This window comes from Pecten maximus, chromosome 16 (assembly GCF_902652985.1).
Source record: "Pecten maximus chromosome 16, xPecMax1.1, whole genome shotgun sequence".
Taxonomy (NCBI): Eukaryota; Metazoa; Mollusca; class Bivalvia; order Pectinida; family Pectinidae; genus Pecten; species Pecten maximus.
In genome coordinates, this window is record NC_047030.1 from 14,316,522 (window position 1) to 14,337,607 (window position 21,086).

At 35.1% G+C, this 21,086-nt stretch overlaps 1 protein-coding gene across 1 annotated transcript; it reads right to left on the reverse strand.

Annotated features, from left to right (window-relative positions):
- Positions 1-304: 304 nt before the first annotated feature.
- LOC117344653 (E3 ubiquitin-protein ligase MIB2-like) lies at positions 305-15,178 on the reverse strand. The gene is made up of 18 exons (XM_033907479.1): positions 14,977-15,178; positions 14,645-14,816; positions 12,867-12,973; positions 12,096-12,302; positions 11,063-11,202; positions 10,028-10,132; positions 9,389-9,493; positions 9,085-9,244; positions 7,251-7,408; positions 6,848-6,996; positions 6,382-6,538; positions 5,848-6,002; positions 4,954-5,080; positions 4,043-4,145; positions 3,773-3,852; positions 2,593-2,771; positions 1,809-2,023; positions 305-1,375 (listed from the first exon to the last, which is right to left on the reverse strand). The coding sequence occupies exons 1-18, from the start codon at positions 15,176-15,178 to the stop codon at positions 1,329-1,331; spliced, it is 2,568 nt and encodes an 855-aa protein (XP_033763370.1). The 3' UTR covers positions 305-1,328.
- Positions 15,179-21,086: the final 5,908 nt, after the last annotated feature.

Sequence of the window (21,086 nt, forward strand, 5' to 3'; positions counted from 1 at the left end):
TATATCACCAACACTACAGTCTGTGTAAGTCGTTATATCACCAACACTACAGTCTGTGTAAGTCGTTATATCACCAACACTACAGTCTGTGTAAGTCGTTATATCACCAACACTACAGTCTGTGTAAGTCGTTATATCACCAACCCTTCATCTGTTTGTTAGTCGTATATCAACAACTCTCCATCGCTTGTTAGTCCGTATATCAACAACCCTCCCAATCTGTTTGTTAGTCCGTATATCAACAACTCTCCAATCTGTTTGTTAGTCCGTATATCAACAACCCTCAATCGTGTTTAGTTAGTCCGTATATCAACAACCCTCCAGTCTGTTTGTTAGTCCGTATATCAGCAACCCTTCAATCTGTTTGTTAGTCCGTATATCAACAACCCTTCAATCTGTTTGTTAGTCCGTATATCAACAACCCTCCAATCTGTTTGTTAGTCCGTATATCAACAACCCTCCAGTCTGTTTGTTAGTCCGTATATCAACAACCCTCCAATTTGTTTGTTAGTCCGTATATCAACAACTCTCTAATATGTTTGTTAGTCCGTATATCAACAACTCTCCAGTCTGTTTGTTAGTCCGTATATCAACAACCCTCCAGTCTGTTTGTTAGTCCGTATATCAACAACTCTCCAATCTGTTTGTTAACCCGTATATCAACAACTCTCCAATCTGTTTGTTAGTCCGTATATCAACAACTCTCCAATCTGTTTGTTAGTCCGTATATCAACAACCCTCCAATCTGTTTGTTAGTCCGTATATCAACAACCCTCCAGTCTGTTTGTTAGTCCGTATATCAACAACCCTCCAGTCTGTTTGTTAACCCGTATATCAACAACCCTCCAGTCTGTTTGTTAGTCCGTATATCAACAACTCTCCAGTCTGTTTGTTAGTCCGTATATCAACAACCCTCCAGTCTGTTTGTTAACCCGTATATCAACAACCCTCCAGTCTGTTTGTTAGTCCGTATATCAACAACCCTCCAGTCTGTTTGTTAGTCCGTCTATCAACAACCCTCCAGTCTGTTTGTTAGTCCGTATATCAACAACCCTCCAGTCTGTTTGTTAACCCGTATATCAACAACCCTCCAATCTGTTTGTTAGTCCGTATATCAACAACCCTTCAATCTGTTTGTTAGTCCGTATATCAACAACCCTCCAGTCTGTTTGTTAGTCCGTCCAGCAATAGTCCTTCATTTTGTTTGTTAGTGCTTCTACTAGGATTCTTTCAGTATATTTTTAAGTCTGTCTTCCAATACTCCTCAATCCTTTTGTTTGTCTATTACTCCGTCACTTGAACAACAATGCGTCATTCAACAAAGTACCTCATTGTACATTGCATGGCTCCGGTGCACCAATAATAACATTGCCATCTGAAAAGGACAAAATATGTATGTTTATACAAAGATGAATTTCCAAATTGGAAAATTATTTATAATGTCTACATATTGTATCATACTGTAGCAAAGAAAAAAGATTAAAAATTACATTCAAATGGGCCCTGGTAACTTCGTGTTTAGCTATCTACTTAATTAAATCAATGTTTCCACTTAAAATCGTCGTCAAGAAGGTACAAACTATTTATAACTGGCATGCAAACGTATGTTTCGGAAAGTTAAGCGTCTCCGACATCCGCTGTAGCCGGAAATATGGCAAATACAATACAACGCGTAAAGGAACACAACAATGAAGGAATGAGAATAGAGCCGTAGATTCATGATGAGGTAACTGTTTTTTATTCCTTTTTTTATTCGTTTTACGTTTTGATGTAAAGTCTGAAACATGTTGGTTAAGATTAAAATTTACCTTTATCTTTCCTCGTTTCGATGACCCTGTAGCAGATTGGGCATTCGTCAAAGGAGAAGGTACACTGAAGACAGTGTGGCTTGTGTTTACAGGGTTCGTAGGTAATCTCTGTTGGTCTTTCTGTGCAATCCACACAGTTTATCTTCATCTGTGAGAATATTTTGCCTTCTCTACCGGCAGATGATGGACGGCTTCTTCCTTTTACAGACGGTTTTCTAAAATTAATAAGCATGATTTGTATTGCTAAGACAAAGCATGTCCCCTACCGGCCACCGCTAAGAATAGTAATATTGACCTTAACCTTGACCCAAAAAACCCTTGAACTCAAACTTGATCTGCACGTACTCATACTGAAGTTAAATACCCACTTTCAGCAGCATACCTTGAGGCATAGATGAGAAAAAAAGTGGAAAACTGAGTGGACGGACGGACGGGGAGGAAACCTATATCCCCCTCCCAGCCCCCTGGTTTCACCGGTAGGTGCTAACAAAAGACCACGTTATATTAGATCTTCTGAGGAAGTATACTTAAGCAAAATAAATTCACATTAAAAAGCTTTGTCGAATATAAGTAGTGTCATATTCTTCAAATAAAAACCAGATTGATGACCACCAGTCGTATAAACATGGACCGAACACCTGCAACTTTCTATCACACAAGAAACTAGGATATTTCCCAGTGTCTCTACATCGCTTACAATAAAACACCCCTATGGCCGACAGCAACCTGCATACCGATCGTATACTACATGTTGTTATAAGTCTCCTTTCTTGGTTATACTCACGTCTGCTCCGCACAGTTCACTATGGCCCTACGTACGTTCAGGTCCTGACATACATCAATAGGAGTTTTTCCAGAGGTGTTCTGAACATCGATTTTGGCTCCAGACTCTACCAACAGACATCCGATCTTGACCTGTTCTACCTGGCTGACCCTTGGACCCGTCATAAGAAAGTGTAGTAACTACAACGAATATGTTAGTAATACAAAAAAGCTTGAACAAATAATATTAATTATGCATGTTATAAAATCAAAGGATTTTTCTGTAATGTATCAAAAATCTCGACTTTTTGTAATATCTTTATATTTCTGTTTGTTTTATTAAAGAATCATTACCACATACATTAATATCTTGGTCGATCTACTGGAAGGAAGTGTTATCATTGATTGTTATGTTCAATAAATAGCTTATTTATCTTTTATCTATCGAAATTCTGTTTTAACTATTAATTAGATACTACAGCTTTTAAGGTAGGGTTGTCCTAATCACCTACTCTATGGTCTGTTTCTTAGGGTAATATAAAGATAATGTTGAATGATTTCCCGTTGAATATAACAGAATATCGATATTTTTACTAAAGCACGTGTGAAAAATATCGAAATATTCTGTCACACGAGTGAAATACATGTTATATTCAATGGGAAACTATTCAATTTTCTTCCTGTTTTTTTTTATTATTTTATTTTTTCATTTTAATTCAACAAAACAAAATTTAAAAAATATTGAAAAATTAATAGTGTCAAAAAGTGCGGGATTCAGTAACATAATTCATGACGCCATCTCTTTGTGACGTTACTCCACTTCTGATTGACGGCGCCTTTTTGAAAGGACTGATCAACGTAATTTAAGCGTGTTCTCTTGGTATCTGAGAATTTGTGCTTATAAAGCTAACGTCAAGTGAGTATTTTGCCTAAAAACTTATATTACCAGAATATTTCAGAAATACTGCAGAAAAACCATTTACCTATCTTCGATTCGATTGGAAAAAGTTTCAATGAGTAAATATGAGTTTTATGAGTTTTATCAGTTTTATCAATTTGTACATTTCAAATGGCAAAATGCAATTAACGCGTTTAATCACATCTTGTCTTATCTTATATTGATCCCAGTTAAATATTTAATGTTCATATCTTAGGGAAAGGTGATAATGCTATACGGCACTGAAATGTTGTATCTTAATTACCGTTTGCTGTGACATGCTTCCTCCAAGGACAATGTGGAGGGGCGTGTTTCCTTTTGTATTTTGAAGAGTTACGACTGCTCCTAAAGTAAAAATCATATAGATGTTAAATTATATTAAACCTGTAGCTAAAGGTAAATGTCACTTTTTGTTGTATTTATATTTACTCTCTCGCCGTGAATACAACCTCTCCTTGAATATAGTTACATCTTCATATATTTACAGATATATGTTCAGCAAAGGAAGCGATGTTATGTACTGTACATATATTACCGTAATCAATAAGGAGCTTTATCATATTGTAGTAACACTTTTGTGCCGCCAGATGGAGTGGTGTCTCTTCTTCATTGGTTCGAATGTCTACGGTTGGTGACCCCTAGTAGAAGGTAAAAACAATTGGTGAACATTTAAGTCATCATTTAAATCATATGTATACGCTTGTTTGTTTAGATAACAGCACATTTGTAGTATTACACAGCATATCAAACATTCTGAGCTGACTCTTTTGAGTAGGATAAGGGGATATTAGATATCGTTGCAAGATACTTAAGCTGCTAAACATTCGACAAACCTCGTGTTTGTAAACTTAAAAACCTTCCTCCTCGGAGCGAGACCCAAACGGGTAAAACATTATATTTTTCCATTAGATATTTCTCGATATGAATTAGGTCTGCAATATATTCAATTAAACATTGTCTGTATCTTTAAAGGCTTAAACAAGTATTGTTAATTGGTAGAACAAAATCAACAGGCATATCAAGTAGTTCGAACACGTCCTCCAAGAATTTAGTTTACATATTACAGAGTTATTTTACGATATCACCATCTCATTAGCAAATATGATTTATTTGTGGGACATGAAATCAGACATCATCGCTACTTATTTGTATGCCTTGTGGTTTCATTATCACGATCCTAGTACTCATTGTGAGAACTTGAATTAACGCTCATGTGACTTAGAAGCGCTTATCCTCCCGAAACACGTGGTCGTTATCGAATTGTACATAAAAGTCTGTATACTTTATTCGTATTTGCTGTGATTTAATCGATGTTTGGTTAGATTACTGATTCGTATTAATAGTAATGCGGGTCTTCTTTTTCTGCTTTTAATCAATAACTTTTTCCCGTTGATATGCCGACAATAACCTTTATTGTTACATACGGATCAGAGTTAAAATGTATACCTTGATAAGGAGATGAGAAGCTACTTGTGTGTGGTTGTTGATAGCAGCCAGGTGAAGCGCCGTGAAACCATCCACCTTTTTGACATTAATCATTTCCTTTTTCTTACCAAGGATTTTATCGACGGCACTGTTTGAACATTCCAACACATTATCACCTACAGTAACGTGCCAAAAGTCTTCGGTAAAGTCATATTTTTACTATATATTTCATGCATTTTGACAAATTTTCAATCATTTTTTATGACTTTTTTCACTGGAATTTATCAAAATTTCACATACATGTAAATAAATATTTGCTCATTCCTCTAAAATATTTGCATAACTTTCTGTAGCTGAATAAAATCATTGAAAAAATACATTGAAATACATTGAAAAACCAAGTCATGAAAATTAATTTAAGATTTGTCAAATTGCATGAAATATATAGTAAAAATTACGTGACCGAATACTTCTTGCACGTTACTGAAAAGTAGTTTAACATCAATATTAGCTTACGAGACTCTATTTGGAGATATTACTTCTTTAGTATTATATCACTCTCTAATGGTTGTGGAGTTGATATTTCACTAGTAACAGACTACTCTCTAATGCTTGTGGGGTTTATATTTCACTAGTAACATACCACTTCCTTCTTCCTGTTTATATTTCAGAAGTAACTACCACCCTCTACTGTTTGGAAAGTTAATATTTCGATAGCTATATACCACCTCTACTGTTTGTGGAATTGATATTTTAACAGTACCGTAGTTATTGTTTCAGTATTTTACATACTACTCGCTACTGCTTAGGGATTCCATACTTTAGCCACAACATACCACACTCTACTTGCTGACAATGATTTCAACCAATCGAATGACCTGTTTTACTACGTGAGTTTATTGTGACAATACTTACTCGGGTTTATTATGATATGCTGCCCAGTGTAGAACATTCATTCCATGTTTGTTTTGTTTAAGGAAGTCGAGTGAGGACGTGCCCAACAATAGGTCAATGACCTTGCAGTGGTTACAGAAGATGGCGTCATGTAGAGGCGTGTTTCCAAGGTTATCCTGTTGAGATAAAGTTCTAACCAATAAAACATACTGTGATCCGTAACAAATAGTGGAATGGTAGAAATACATATTGTAATCATGATCCAAGATAGTTAAATTACGTGGCGTCCCACATCGACGTGGCTGTTATAGTAGGTATAACCAAACCCATTAAAGAAAAATTAACAAAGTGTTTCCGAAGCAGCACTTGATGTTGTTTGTAATTAAGAACTCATTAACTGTACTGATTATGATATTATATTGTATAAGTGTTCACAACTTCAGACACGTGCATATATTGATTGCAGTAAATAAGTAAAGTATTAAATTCGGTAATAATTACATATTAAATGTTCCTATTTTTCAAACATCGTCTAATATTGAACATATCTCTAACCTGAGGGTTGACGTCACACTTCCTGTCAATGAGAAGTTTCACTAATACGTCCTCTCCGGCATTTGATGCGATGTGAAGAGCCGTACGTAATTTCTGGTTTGCGTAGTTAATATTCGCTCCGGCGTCAAGCAATATAGTTGTCGTACTGATCTTCTTCCTGTTTGGCAATATCAACAATTTGATTTGTGAACAAATAAGCCTTATCTTCTAAGTTTTAAGCATGTATGTAACGGACGACCTCGTGTTTTGAGAGAAATTTATAAAAAAAAAAAAATTTTCATCAGTCAGTAAGTACAAATCTCGTGATAGATTCTAGCTGTATAAGAAAATTAATCGTCTTCCCCGTTTAAACCTAATATATGTTAAACCAAACGCCTAATGTGGAGCCTTCGACCTTCAAAGGCATGTTCCAAAGATCCGTAGAACGTATTCATATGCATTCTTTATTTTTCATTTAAGTACTGACCCAACAACAGCTGCAAGCAAAGGTGTGTTGCCTCCAGCGTCGGTCTGCTCCGTTTTAGCCTTATTCTGTAGAAGCGTCCTCACGACTATGTCATGACCTTCATGGCTAGCCAATACAAGAGCCGTTGTTCCCTTTATCATAGCGTTTGCCTTGATGAAAATGTATCAAATAATCATGTCATCCGAATGTTTTTTATTTCATGTTTTCTTTTCTTTTTTTCTTTTTTTTTAATTCATTACACCAAAACCACGTCCCAGCTGGTATTTCCGTAGAGAGAAAAATTAAAGGAAATTCATTTAGATTCAATATTTTCGGTAAATAATGAAAATACATTAAATATATTATTACATCGAAAACCAAAGCTTTCTTGATTGACTCAGTACAAGTAGTATCAGTTTTTTACCAGTTGCGGCTTAGAGTTTAGAATGTTGACAATGAGATCATTCTCCCCTCTAGCAGCTGCTTGCAAGAATTCTTCAGGGCCGACAACTCTTACACCTGCTGAATCCAGCAGCATCTGTGCCATCAGCAATCCAAGGACATCACCCAATCCTGCAGCAGCTGGATATCAACAGTGTTTTTAGGTTAACATTTAACATATAGAAATTGATAATATGTAGATACATATAGGTACAATTTATCAGTCGATATGTAATATATAACTATTATTTGATCAAGTGAAAGAGTCTTATTTTAGGAGTGGTATTGTGAAAGAGCACATGATTTTACCAACTGTTCCGAGGATTCCATGTTTTAACTCTCAGTTATCAGTTAGACTTCAGGGCAATACATAGAGGATATTAAATGGTTTCCCATTTGATATCACATATATTTCACGAGTATGACAGAATATCGACATTTTCAAGAGTTCGAAGCACGAGTAAAAAATTTATCAAAATATTCTGTCGTAAGAGTGAAATATATGTTATATTAAACGGGAAACCATTCAATTTTCTTTTTATTGCATTTTAATTATTATTTATTTTATATTAAAAAGATCTGGAAATTAGTAGTAAAAACGTTCGGGGATTAGTAACATAATTCATTACGTCATCTCTTTGTAACGTTACTCCACGTTGACTTGACGGCGCCATTTTGAAAGGACTGATCAACGCAATTTGAGCGTTTTTTGCTGTTATCAGAGAATCTGTGCATGAATAGCTAACGTCGATTGTCAAAAAACGAGTCTGAATATTTCAGAAATACAGCAAAATAACCAATTTATCTATCATCACTTCGACTGGAAAATCAGCAAGTTTCAATAAGCTGGATACAAAAGTTAGCTCTGATTGGTCAAAAAGTGAAAACTTATATTTTCACTGCAAAACTTATATTTTCACAGCAAAATCTTTAATTTTCACTGCTCATAGCTGCAGTGAAAATATAAGTTTTATTAGTTTGATAAATTTCTATATTTCACGGGCAAAAGTTCAATAAAGACGTATATTGCTGTTGTTGTTGTTCTGTCTGAGTATCGTCATACGATTACTCCTGTTATTATATCACACCACTCGATTTCACAACGGTATTAACAATAAAGAAATCATAATTGATAAAAACAAACCAGTGAATACCAACGAGTACATAGAAACTCGTTAGATTTGTCCAAATATCGTCAAGTTCCCAAAACGATAACCAGCGAAATGATAAAAAAAAACCACCAAGTATCAAAAATACCCAGATTATTTTAGTACAATGAAACAACATTTTTCTAATGAGACAATATTAGTTACATTACAACACATAAATCGCACTCTTGATCAACCAGCCATTAGCCATTTCCTATGTAATTATATATCTTATTTCTTCAGCAGTCGATATTCATCACGGAAGTCTTGGGAACAGAACCTCTGATATATCATAGGTTTGGAAAGTAAGGGTGTGACTATTGAGAAATGGTAATTTCCAATAGGTAACTGAAGTCATCACGTTCTGCAGTAGTCTTACTTCGAAATAAGGATCAAATACAGAATTTGATACAGAGAAGTGTTATCCAAATTCAAAACATTCCTCTTCCGGAACACATTAGTGTGGCCCTGACGTAACAGTACTAACAGTAAATGGTTTGATTAAAGTCTTACTTTAGCTGATCCAGGGATAAAATCTTGCTTATAAAAGTTCTTGTAAATATTAGGCAGATATCGACAGGAACTGAAACATATTCGATTATGCGCAGTTACATCTAGATATTTAGATCTTGATGTGCCCGCTCAGACGATACCTTTGATATGACTTACACTGAGTTGTATCCGAAATACCCGGGGTTATTTCAAATATCTCCTCGTCAGGGGCTGGAATGAGACAAGCAGGATGAAATACCCAGGTCTTCCTCCCGAACGCCACAACTACGTCTTTCTTCGGGGTAATACGTACAACTTTACCCGCTTTACCAAGCACCTGTATAGAAATCGTAATGTCAATTTTCATAATTGAACCTGGAGAGACTATATTTCGGATGCATCCAATTTTCTTATTATTGCAGACTCACATACCAATAAATAAGTTACTTCAGATAAAAAGAAGACTTTTTTAGATACGTACGAGACCCATATCGTCCACCCAGCCACCATGATCCTCTTGTACAATCTTCACAAACTCCTGGTCATCTGACACCTTGACGATGTCATTAATGTCAACATCGTTAACCTGGAATGGAAAAGTCTTCCTTTGGTAGTATATAATAATACGCAATCACCGTACACTGGTGTTTAGGATGCGACTAAATTAAAGGAGGAAGTCAGATTGTCTTCGTAATTTACTTGTGGACATGACAGTTCAACAATGCCGGAGTGAAACTGACGATGATTTTTATGTAATCAAACAAATAATAAAATGATAATAAACAAAATATTGCATGATTTACGTTCGGTAGTTATTTCTATTCTCTGCTACCATACACAACCTGGCGGGGAGAAAGGGTACTAAGGCAAGTTATACCGACTTAACTTTAAACATATTAATACCAAGTCCCGGATTTTACAACGTTTTCCAAATTAAACAAATTCCTTGATTTGAAATTTTTGGAAAGCATTATTGGTTTAAAAATTTCAGTTAATGAACTTTCTATGAATTCCCTAACGCTTTCCTATGGAAACTGTTAAGTTAGGGAATATCCTTAATTTAAGGGATATTGATGAATCTGGTACCAGTATGATTAAGTATCAAGATAAATGTGTGTACCTTGACTAATGCGTCCGGATTAAGAATCCACTTGTCCGTACCTATTCCAACTAAAGCGTCTCCAGACCGGGTAAATTTCATTATTTTACCCACTCGTCCTGGTAGCTGTAAGAAGATTACAAGACTTTTGCGTTGCAATTTCATAATCTATCTCCAAGATAAAAATATATAATGCGCGAGCTAAAACATAGTACATAATTACTAATCCGAGTTCAGTTCCCAAATAGAACGTGAAAAAGTATTGGGATCACTTGCCAGACCACGTGGGCTTTCTCCTGGAACTCTAGTTTTTTTCCTACAGTAAGACCTTTCCCTTCCATTCGGTCCAGTGAGAGGGAGTAGTATAACTTGTTTAGTAATTGTAAAATGTAAAGTGCCTTGTTAGATAAGGTTTTGGTTAGGTTTTGCATTATTTGATGTCCCATCAACAGCTAAGGTCTTTTAAGGACGGTCTCCTCTGCGTGCGGTGAACGTGTGGGTTTCGGAGACTGTGTTTGTCTTCTTGTGATAGTGCGGAGCTGATCCTGACTTTTATAGTGATACCTCACTTAAGTATATTGCCAAAACACTCGACAGGAAAATCAACCCGGTTACATGATTCTGGTAATAGGGAAAATCAGTCGTCTAACTCCCAAACTGCTTAGCTATTATAGTACCAGCAATCATTTTAGCGACACTGATAAGACTCAAAGCATTCCTCATAGGGGCGAACGCTCAAAAAAGACCATACCTTAGGCAGTGTTAAGCGAGACAAGGGACATTCGTTTAGAATGATAAGAAAAGATAAGACCCCAAATCTAGTCGACTGTACGATATGGAGAAAGCAAGTTCAATTATAACGCCCTACCTGCAGAGCACGTGAGTTTAGAGAATTAGTATTGAAAATCAAGTATATGATATGATTGATATCTATTTTAAAAACCTGGACATTTTCCCTACAATATCATTTGCTACTTAAGCTTTCTTTTGTCAAAAGAATCACTAAAGCGTTAATAGAAACATATTTTGATTTAAATGCTGGCATGAGATACATACCTCAGCCATGCGTACGGTCCAGCCGCCATGTCTGTCTTGAGCGGCGCGCAGGTCTTCCTTGGACATACCAACACACACCTGATCATTGACCTTAAGGACTGCAGAGATCACGTCTGTGTATGCCGATAAAATATCAGCATCTGAGAATATTAATATTTAGAAACATTAAAAATACTTTTTTAAGAGTTGTTATGATTTTCACACTAAGAGTCGTTATTTATTAAGACAAAGAGTCGTTCTTGACTCCTTTTTTCACTTGCTGAGTACAACCAAGGGGAAATGCTACTGAATGTCACCGAGGAAGAAGACGCTTACTCTTGTGGAACAACCGGTTATCTCCCTTTTTCCGTTTTGTCGATTTTTACATGAAATAACGGTTTTGTTTGCTATTTTCATTCAGAATACAGGTATACCAGGTAACTTTGTATTTAGACAGTGTCAGTTCGGGAGTTGTTATTTAAAATTAATGTTCATGTCATCGGTGCCAAAGTACAAAATGGCGTTACTTCGATTTGGCTGTGATGACAACATCGGTATCATTGTACACATCGTAGACCTGCATATATCCCTTTTGCATTTTACTTCTTCCACTTCAAAATATTAACCCGCCACTTGATTCTTTTAAACATGCTCGAATGATTCTTTTTACGTAATTTAATGTAATCTAAGAATTTTTTGAAATCGAATAAAAACGATTATTGTTGATTTTGCAATTTTAGTATTCAGATGCAAGCAAGCCTTTTGATATATTTTGCATATACATTGTATTTTTGACAAGCTTATCAACTCAATCAAATTCCTGCGCTCCCTGGTTATGCTTGGTAAGGTCAATCACGAGGTAATGTTATAACATGTGATAAATCGACTTCATTTAGCTGTTTTCGTTTGAAATTAGAAAGTAAACGAAAATTTGGATAGAAAATTTGTTACCAGGCCCATGGCAGGAATTGAAATCATACCATTTAATTAGTTGAGAGAGGAAAGTTATGAATCAAAGCAAACAGACGAGGTACTGCATCGCACGGCTACCTACCAAGAAGTGGAAGGTGTTCTTTGTAGTAATCGTACCCTGGGGCTTCTCCGTCGACTTTACATTTCAGGTCGACCTTGCCCTCGAATCCCACACGATATTTCCCAGTCTTCCGTGTCTTCTCCCACGTGACTGTAACACTGTTTCGGTCACCAATACCCTCCTCGTACGACCGCATTGCAGCCACTTTTCCGGAATGTCCTGCTCCACCTGCTCAGTAATAACCAAACAATGAAATTTGTATGCAGTTCTTTATTAGTATATGTAAACAATGAGTCTACATACGAGTTGAGCGTGTTGAATTAACTGTAACTTGGTTCATGTACCTGTAATTTTAACAAGAGTATCTGGCATTATTTGATACACGTTGTGAGAGGGGGAAAGTCATATTTCTTTTGAGAATAGTGTTGCGTATGTTCATCAATTTCATTTTAATTTGATGAAGAATTATTGCATTATGGTTGGTTTTTTGTACTTTTAACAAGATATATTTCTATTCATCCATGGATGGTCAATCCTAACTCCAAAAAGTAAAATATTTCAATATGAACAATGTGGTAAGGAGAAAAAGAGATTAGGGAATTGGGTGAAGCTCAGAACCCAAACATTGAATGGCAGTAAATTCAAGTTTTTCCCAAACAGAGGTCTCGAACAAAAATCCAGAATTATGCTTTGGTTTCCCCACATAAGTCGCATCTAAGGAACATCCAATCACTACCAGAAATGTGTATTTTTTCTCAAGTAACAATGTCTAACATCATCAGCGAAACTTACCATCTTGTTCTGCCCAACTCCAGTCGGTTCCCCGGACTACTATTGCTCCAGGGAAAATCCCAAGCGATCTTTGTTTGATCGAGTTGAAACGCTTCGGTACATTTACTCTGAAATAATTACATGGCGTAAATTATGAAAAGATACTAATAGCTTTACATGACTTGTGACATTTCGATAGTTTTCCAAAATAAATACATATATGTACACAAAAACGAGAACAGAGAAACATAAAACGGTAGATTGAATAAGGTGGCAGAAAAGTTGAACAAAAATGATACGCAGCAAATAACATATAAAACGAAACATTTAATAGATACAGTCAATATGTGTGACGATGAATATAGAATATAAAATATTTACACACATTAATATAATTTATCATACAAAAGCGAATCTTCACAAAAATAAGACTTGAATATACTGTACAGTTGGTGACATTTGCGAGAGATTTATTTTGTAAATTGTTAACAAGTCGGTGAGGCGCGAAATTTAGTACCTTCCGACAAGTTCCAATTGGGACAACCACGAAATATTTGCCCCGCGAAGTTTAACATCTACACAGTATATGATTAAACACGGAACACACATATATATGCATTAGGCCTTATAACTTGATAAGCGTGTCTCATTTAATCCATTGATCTGTGTTAAGTTTGGCCAGCGTTGCCATTAGTTATAATTTTGATGAGTATTTAACAGTGTTAAGTTGGTTATCAAGAAAGAGCATATTTCTCTATCGTGTTTTATAAGTATGATACGGGTGATTCCATCTATGGTCTATTCGAAAGAAGTGCAGGCAAAGAAGGCTCCAAATGTTTTGTTCATTCGTCGAGACCATTACGGCATTTATAATACCCCGTAGCGACAGACATACTCCAATCTGTCACAGAAATGAGTTACTACTACCGCATAAATTAGTTAAAATTGTATTTAATTCAATTTTTAATACATGGCAATGTCAACGTCAACACATCAATAAACAGCGAGGATTCGAAAACAATTACATAAAATTACCCTACTATAACGTTTTGTTTTTGTTATCGTTTTCGATAATTTCATCATTTCATTGATTCTATGATAATATTTCATTACGTAACTCATATTTATAAAAAAAAATAGACTAAAACGTTTGAACATATCTTCTTTCCTCATCAATACAAATGTTTTATATGAAGTCAGACATATTCCAAGCTTGTTGATATGCGTATTGATTTGGCCTTGATATGTGTAATGCGTGTCGCCGTGACCTAGATTTGTTTGACGGGTGTCGTGGTGACCTAGATTTGGATGACAGGTGCCGTCGTGACCTAGATATGTATGGCGGGTGTCTTCATGACCTAGGTTTGTATGATGGGTTTCTTCTTGACCTAGATTTGTATGACGGGTGTCGTCGTGACTTAGATTTGTATGACGCGTGTCGTCGTGACCTAGATTTGTATGACGGGTGTCATAATGACCTAGATATGAATTACGGGTGTCTTCGTGACCTTGATTTGTATGGCGGGTGTCGTCGTGACCTAGCTTTGTATGATGGGTGTCGTCGTGACTTAGCTTTGTATGACGGGTGTCGTAATGACCTAGGTATGAGTTACGGGTGTCTTCGTGACCTAGATTTGTATGATGGGTGTCGTCATGACCTAGATATGTATGACAGGTGTCTTCGTGACCTAGTTTGTATGGCGGGTGTCTTCGTCACCTTAATTTGTATGACGGGTGTCGTCCTGATCTAGATATGTATATATATTTAACCTACTGGTTCAACAATCAAATTTCCTTACCCGGTCGATCCTGGCCTGGAGTATCTGATAAACTCGTGCTTTTCGTCATGTCTACCCTTAACGTAGCACACACTACAGAGACACACCCCTTCACACTGCTTACAGTTCCACTTCATTCCGAATATTCCATCTACCTTACACTCGGAACAGGTTGAGGAGCCGAAACGTATTCCTATGTGAATAAAACGTGCAAAATGTACCAAGTGAACTTATCCTTGGAGTAATACTCCCCATAATTAACAACAACATACAAAACAAACATATGATCTATCTGTAACTCACGCAAATGATGATGATGATGGTGATGATGATGATGATGATGATGATGATACCTGTTGGAGCGTTGTCCAGTACACGAAGATCACATTTATTGTCCTTTCCCGCTCGACAAGTCGTCCTTGACCCCATGTCCCACACTACCGTAACAGAGTTGTCGCCATGGTCCTCTACCACAGTTCCAAGATGGCCGTCACCACCATCCTCGTTCCCGAGGTTCCACTCGGGTCCTCTCACCACTCTCAGTCCCAGAGCCATTGGTGTGTTTGGTCTATATATCTATAAGAAATGCGTAGTCAACAGTAATATTTTCCTAAATACCGTATTATGTAAATTTTACCTAAAGTTTCATGATAATTGACATCTCACTATCAAACTGTATTTCAATATAATTTTAAAATCATGACAAACCACATAGATTGTATGATAATAGGATTTGGATTCGGACAGAGCCAAACTTTGCGCCAAACATCTACTTTTACTTTACAATAACGGTCAGACCACTACCAATATGAAATATAAAATGATCACCTCACTCAAAATCCATCACATTGTTAGAAAAGGAAATTGTTGCTGATTCAAGATTTCGTAATGTTTTGTACATTACACTTAATCGTTTTAACAGTTGTTTTCCATCAATAACATTAAATCAAAAGTATGTTAAGTATTTAAACAATACCTCAATATATTGTTTACTAAGCTTTAAATAGTTTAGATATACAATTCTCCATTATTTTCTTTTTGTATATTTCCAATTTTCTATACGTTTTTGTAACAACTTTCTGATTAAAATGCATCGCAGTTGGTCTTTTACAGAGATAATTGTACCCGATTATCGGTTACCTGTTTGACCAATATTTATCCATTGTTAAGATACCTATTGACAATCAAGGACATGTGTTAACTGTGAACGCCCATTATTGCCTACACAATCAGCTATAATTGGTGTTCGACTCCGTTAGCATCGTTCGCCTATTGGATTTCTCTTGTTATAAGCATAACATATATATACCACATACAGATATGGCTCGAAGAATTTACCTGCTGTGTATTATCAAAGCGTCCTCGTCTCGGTTGATTGCTTCTTAGATATTTAACCTTGGGTTCTTTATTTGCTTGTTAGTAAAAAAGGAGCCTTTACATATATAGTCAAACCTGTCTTACGTGACTTTCAAAGGAAACCTGTCAAAAAGGTCACATAAGACACGTAGTCACTTAACATAGGTTAAGGCTTTTGGTTTATAATCTGAGGTAAGACAACAAAGGATAACATTGTATGTTTATCATTGTATTGTCTACCCTGTTAAAATGCAAGTAATACTTTGTACTGATCACAACAAATTTGATATGATATTTGTTTTGTTAATTAAAAAATACTCTAAATATCTATGCATTGTGTTTTTAAGTTCTGTCACACAAATACTTTAAAAATCAACAAGATCCATTGAAGTAAGCTGAAATAAAGCACCATAAATAGGTAAAGGAATAAAGCACGCAAATGTACGTATACAGCACACATGTAGTCATACATCAATTAGAGGTGTTTAAATTTTTCTTTTTGTGTTAAATGTCAATGACAGTACGTAATAGTGTTAACACAGACAGTACACAACCCGCTGTCGATCAGCAGCAATCTTTTAAGGTAATTTAGGAAAACAACATTCGTCATATTCCCATCTATTCCCAATAATTCACATTTGTACAAATATAGTGCCTATTTTGAAAGGTATATAACATCGGTTTCCATGGCTTCCAATATTGATATTCATATTAAACTCTGTATATAACGTGTGAACGCACGTGTACAATAAATATCTGATATTTAACTTTAATAGAGATTCTGAATAAACCCTTAGTACATATTGTACCTTACAACCTCCACCACACCTATCAATTGGCAATTACTTCCGGTACCACATATGAGACTCAAATATATTGTCATTTAATAATTATGATAAAAGACTAAAGTTAGCAACATACAGCCTTAATGGTCCAAGTCCTGTGTTTTCTCATAAAATCCGTTGGCGTTATTGATATTTCCCAGACCGAATATTGTAGCTGGACAATACATCTTCTGTTGGAATGAAATACATAACACGTGATAATGGCCACACCTCTTTCGTTTGTTATTTCTTGGAGGGAGGAACAATTAAGCAATATTACAGTTAGTATTTCATAGCATAACAGAAGATAATCAAATATCCCTGTTTTACCCTCGATTTTCACATATACCCACCGCGAAGAGCCAAGTTAAGGACGAAGCTGTTTGCATGTCTACTGTTAAAGATTTTATTTTTATATTCCCTGACTATTGATTCCTATTACTACACTTACAAAGACAAAAGTTATACAATATCTTAATTTCTTCTAAAACATTAATGTATTAATGTATTATTATACACTGTATATTACGACCGTACAGAGTAAGAAACTTACCTTATGGCGATGTCGGCGATAAAATATCGATCACATTTACGTGACTTCCTGGTCTTTTTCCTGGTATTATTGATCTAGATCACATGACTACAGTCTATTCATAATTTGTCTGTTACAAGATATATACATTGTCAGACTTTTTTATTCGGAATCCGTTTAAAATTTGAATGATATGTGGATATCGTTACATTCAATTATACTTGCTGGAGAAGTATAAGGTTATCAACGAACGCATAAAAAGACAAATTTCAAATTAAGTCCCAATTTCAAACATTTGCTTGTCATACTGTTTGTGTATGAATGACTTCTTCGCTGTCCTGTCAATTAAGATAATAACTGACTTCGGTATACTTATGCCGGCGACAATGTTGTATATCAAAAAATAACTATTCCACAACTTCAAAATACAAAACCGAAATATATCGAATCAATTATAACTTAATTGTTTTCGTGTTATTTTTCATCCACTGTATCCCAGTACTTTGGGGATCAGATATATAGTCCTGGGTTCATTTTTTTTCTGTGGGACTCATTCAAACTTTTTGCACACCCTATTATTGGGACTCAGCCAAACTTTAGAATTTTCTGGACTCAACTAAGTTTCTCCCTCAAAAACTACTATATCTATTTCTGAATTAATGTGGAATGGTTCTTTTAACATGGGATATTTACAAAGTATAGGAATCCATCATACGTTTACTGGTAACTTTGTAGCTGCTACTACCAAACATCGTCATGGTATTTCGTCATAGGAAACGTAGAAACTATTGAGAGGTTTTATCTGCTATTACGCAAGCCCGAAATCAGATAATTTAAGAAGGTTTTTAGCATATTTTGTTTGGCTTCAGATGCAGCAACATGAATACTGAAATTAAGAAATAATGAAAAAAAAAGTTTTCATTTTAGATCATAATTTGCTCAATTGTATCTTAGAAAGACGAGCGTGATGGGCGTAATCCACTACAAAAGTGATCGGAAAATTCACTATTTTCTTCCACGGAACAAAACGTTAATTTCATTAATTGAGAGAACGAAAATGTGAATCATTATTCATAGTATCTCTTTCTTGACTGCATATGTTGTATAAGGCTAAATCTTTAGGTTATAACATGTTCAGCGAAATGGAATGGATATTAAGAGCAATCACATGCTTAATCAGGAAGTGTTCTAACGTCATCTCCGTTGACCTACTGGGGTGATTGTGTGTAATTTGATATGGAAGAAAAGAGTGACTGTACGGCACTTAACGGGTAAACTTATTTCAAAATTGTTAGGATTAACTTCTAAAACATGGGGAGGTGTTTTGATCTTATCGACATTGAACTATTTAGTCTTTTGCGTGTAAATGTAATTGAAGACATTGATAACAAAGAAGTAAGATAGCTGAAGAAAGTGTGCATTGATATTTCTTTCAAGAAGGCAAAAGGTGTGTTAATTATGGCGAAATTCTACAACATGATAAAAGAGTTGTTCGCATGTTATACAGATTGAGCTACTAGGGTGTTTGTGTGTAAGTTAAAATTGTGTAAGCAAACAAGAAAGAGTAACTGTCAAAAGTAAGACATGTTGTATGGATATTTACAAGCTTCTGGTGCAGGACTTACTGATGTTTAAGATATATAGGCAATTGCTGGATTGGACTTTAATAAAATCCCGACAAACTTGAGTTTTCAGACAGACCGTCTTACCATCAAGGTCTTATAGGTTCTATTTGTGTTAACGTTATCTATAAATTCATGAGTTTCCAAGGTTTTTGGAAAGGTCTCCGGGAACGGATACATTTTTGTCGGAGTCTTCTTGAAAGTTTCTAACACAAGCTGTTGAATTTAAAAAGAAGTAAGATCCACACACATAAATTCAAAATAATATGATTTATATTCGAATTTAGTCCATGTTAAGTGATTGAAAGGATGTTTGTGCTATCGTCATAAGAGAAAAACAAAAAAGAAACAAAATAAAATATTAACACAACATCATGGCAGTTCTATTGTTTTATAGATTACAATACATTGCCAATCACACCAAAGCATCAGTTCGGTAAAAACAATTAATGACAATATGTCTTTCGTGATATGCAATCAAAAGAATAAACAACATGGGAAGGACTATTTATATATGCTATACACAATAACTTTAGGATTACACCATCCAATTAACGTTTATCAGTAACAATCAATATACCAATATATAAACCAGTTAGAAACCTATAGACATATCATGATTCGTAACATGTAAACAATTATTTACAAAACATTTTCTAATCATAAAAATAAGTTTTGAGCATTAGCATTTCTAACCAAATACCTTACATAATAAGAAACCATGTTCATAATGAACTAGCCCAAGTTTCCTCTGGCCCTGACACCATGCCTGGTGAAGGGTCAGAGTGAACTACTATATGAAAACGTGGAATTCCCCGACACCGTTTGGTGTCGCTAAGATTTTAATGCAAACACAATAAATTCGGGCTTGACATAACACCTGCCTTACATATATGGATAAATGAGATATTTATTTACCCCAAAACACATATTTAGTCCCATATCATTGTTGTATTCCGTCCGTATAGACCATCGCTTTACGCTGGTCAAAATTTTATATACAGTTTTATGTAGTAGTGTGCTCTGGCCCTCTCACCAGGCATGGTGTCAGGGCCAGAGGAAACTCGGGCTTATAATGAATTTGAACGCAATAAAGCGTCTATAAAGTGCCATACTTGTACTTTGCATATTGTTAATGCACATGTATAAGTAGATATATGCATGTTCTCGATACATCTGACAAATACCCAAACCATATTAATTTGCTAAACGATATTACTTGTATATGATCCATTTATCATATTCAATACTTCAATGGTTACGTCTGCCTACTGTAACACATGGAGTATCGAGGATGTTCATGTAGAGAGTATACTGTAAGTATGCAAGTATGAGAACAATGCACGATGTTTCATCTATAGATATATCTCTTACTTGATATAATACAATTATTAGGAACAACATATGAAAGGATAAAAAACCAAACAGAAACTTTTACATTTTCATTAACATAGGAATAAGGGTAAATGAGGTATACTAACTTATACACATAGACATAAGTGCGTATATACTCTATTTGTTACACATATGATACACTAAGCTCATTTTGTTGTCGACAAGATAATCTCATGTTGAATCAGAATATTATTTAAGATTTAAGAGGACCTAAGTTGTAAGACTTTATCACAGTTGAAGTTTATATGGTATTAAAATTTACCGTAATTTTGTGTTTATTGTTGTTAACTGAAGCTTTGTCATAAGGAAAATTCGTAGATGATATATTTCCACAAATTTCTTGCTTGTTTTTAAATTCAACAATATACCATCTGCGTACTGCATAAAATATAGGTATTTCTTTGTTTTCATTATACCGCTTGTTATAAGATATTTCCACAACAAACACGAAGGTCTACTAATATAGAAGATGATAAAAGGTATTTTATAACTGCAGTGAATAGCCTTTCATTTAGCAATTATGCATCTGCTTTTTAGAAAACGAGAGATGCTATAAAATTTGAAAAATCATCATATCTTGATTATTTATTGATTTCAGTAAACTTACCCGAGATTAATTAATTCATGTTCGCGTAAAACAATTCTAAAGAATTGTTCTGTGTTGCTTTATTCATTTTCTTTTTTAAATTTTACTTCTTCTTCTTTTTTTTTTTTTTTTTTTACATTTTCTGAGC

Coding starts and splice junctions, on each gene's coding strand:
- LOC117344653 (XM_033907479.1), bottom strand. CDS start 15,178: ATGGCTCTGGGACTGAGAGTGGTGAGAGGACCCGAGTGGAACCTCGGG. Junction 12,974..14,644: donor TCCAGGCCAGGATCGACCGG/GTAAGGAAATTT, acceptor TAATTATTTCAG/AGTAAATGTACCGAAGCGTT. Junction 9,245..9,388: donor GGGTGGACGATATGGGTCTC/GTACGTATCTAA, acceptor ATTTCTATACAG/GTGCTTGGTAAAGCGGGTAA.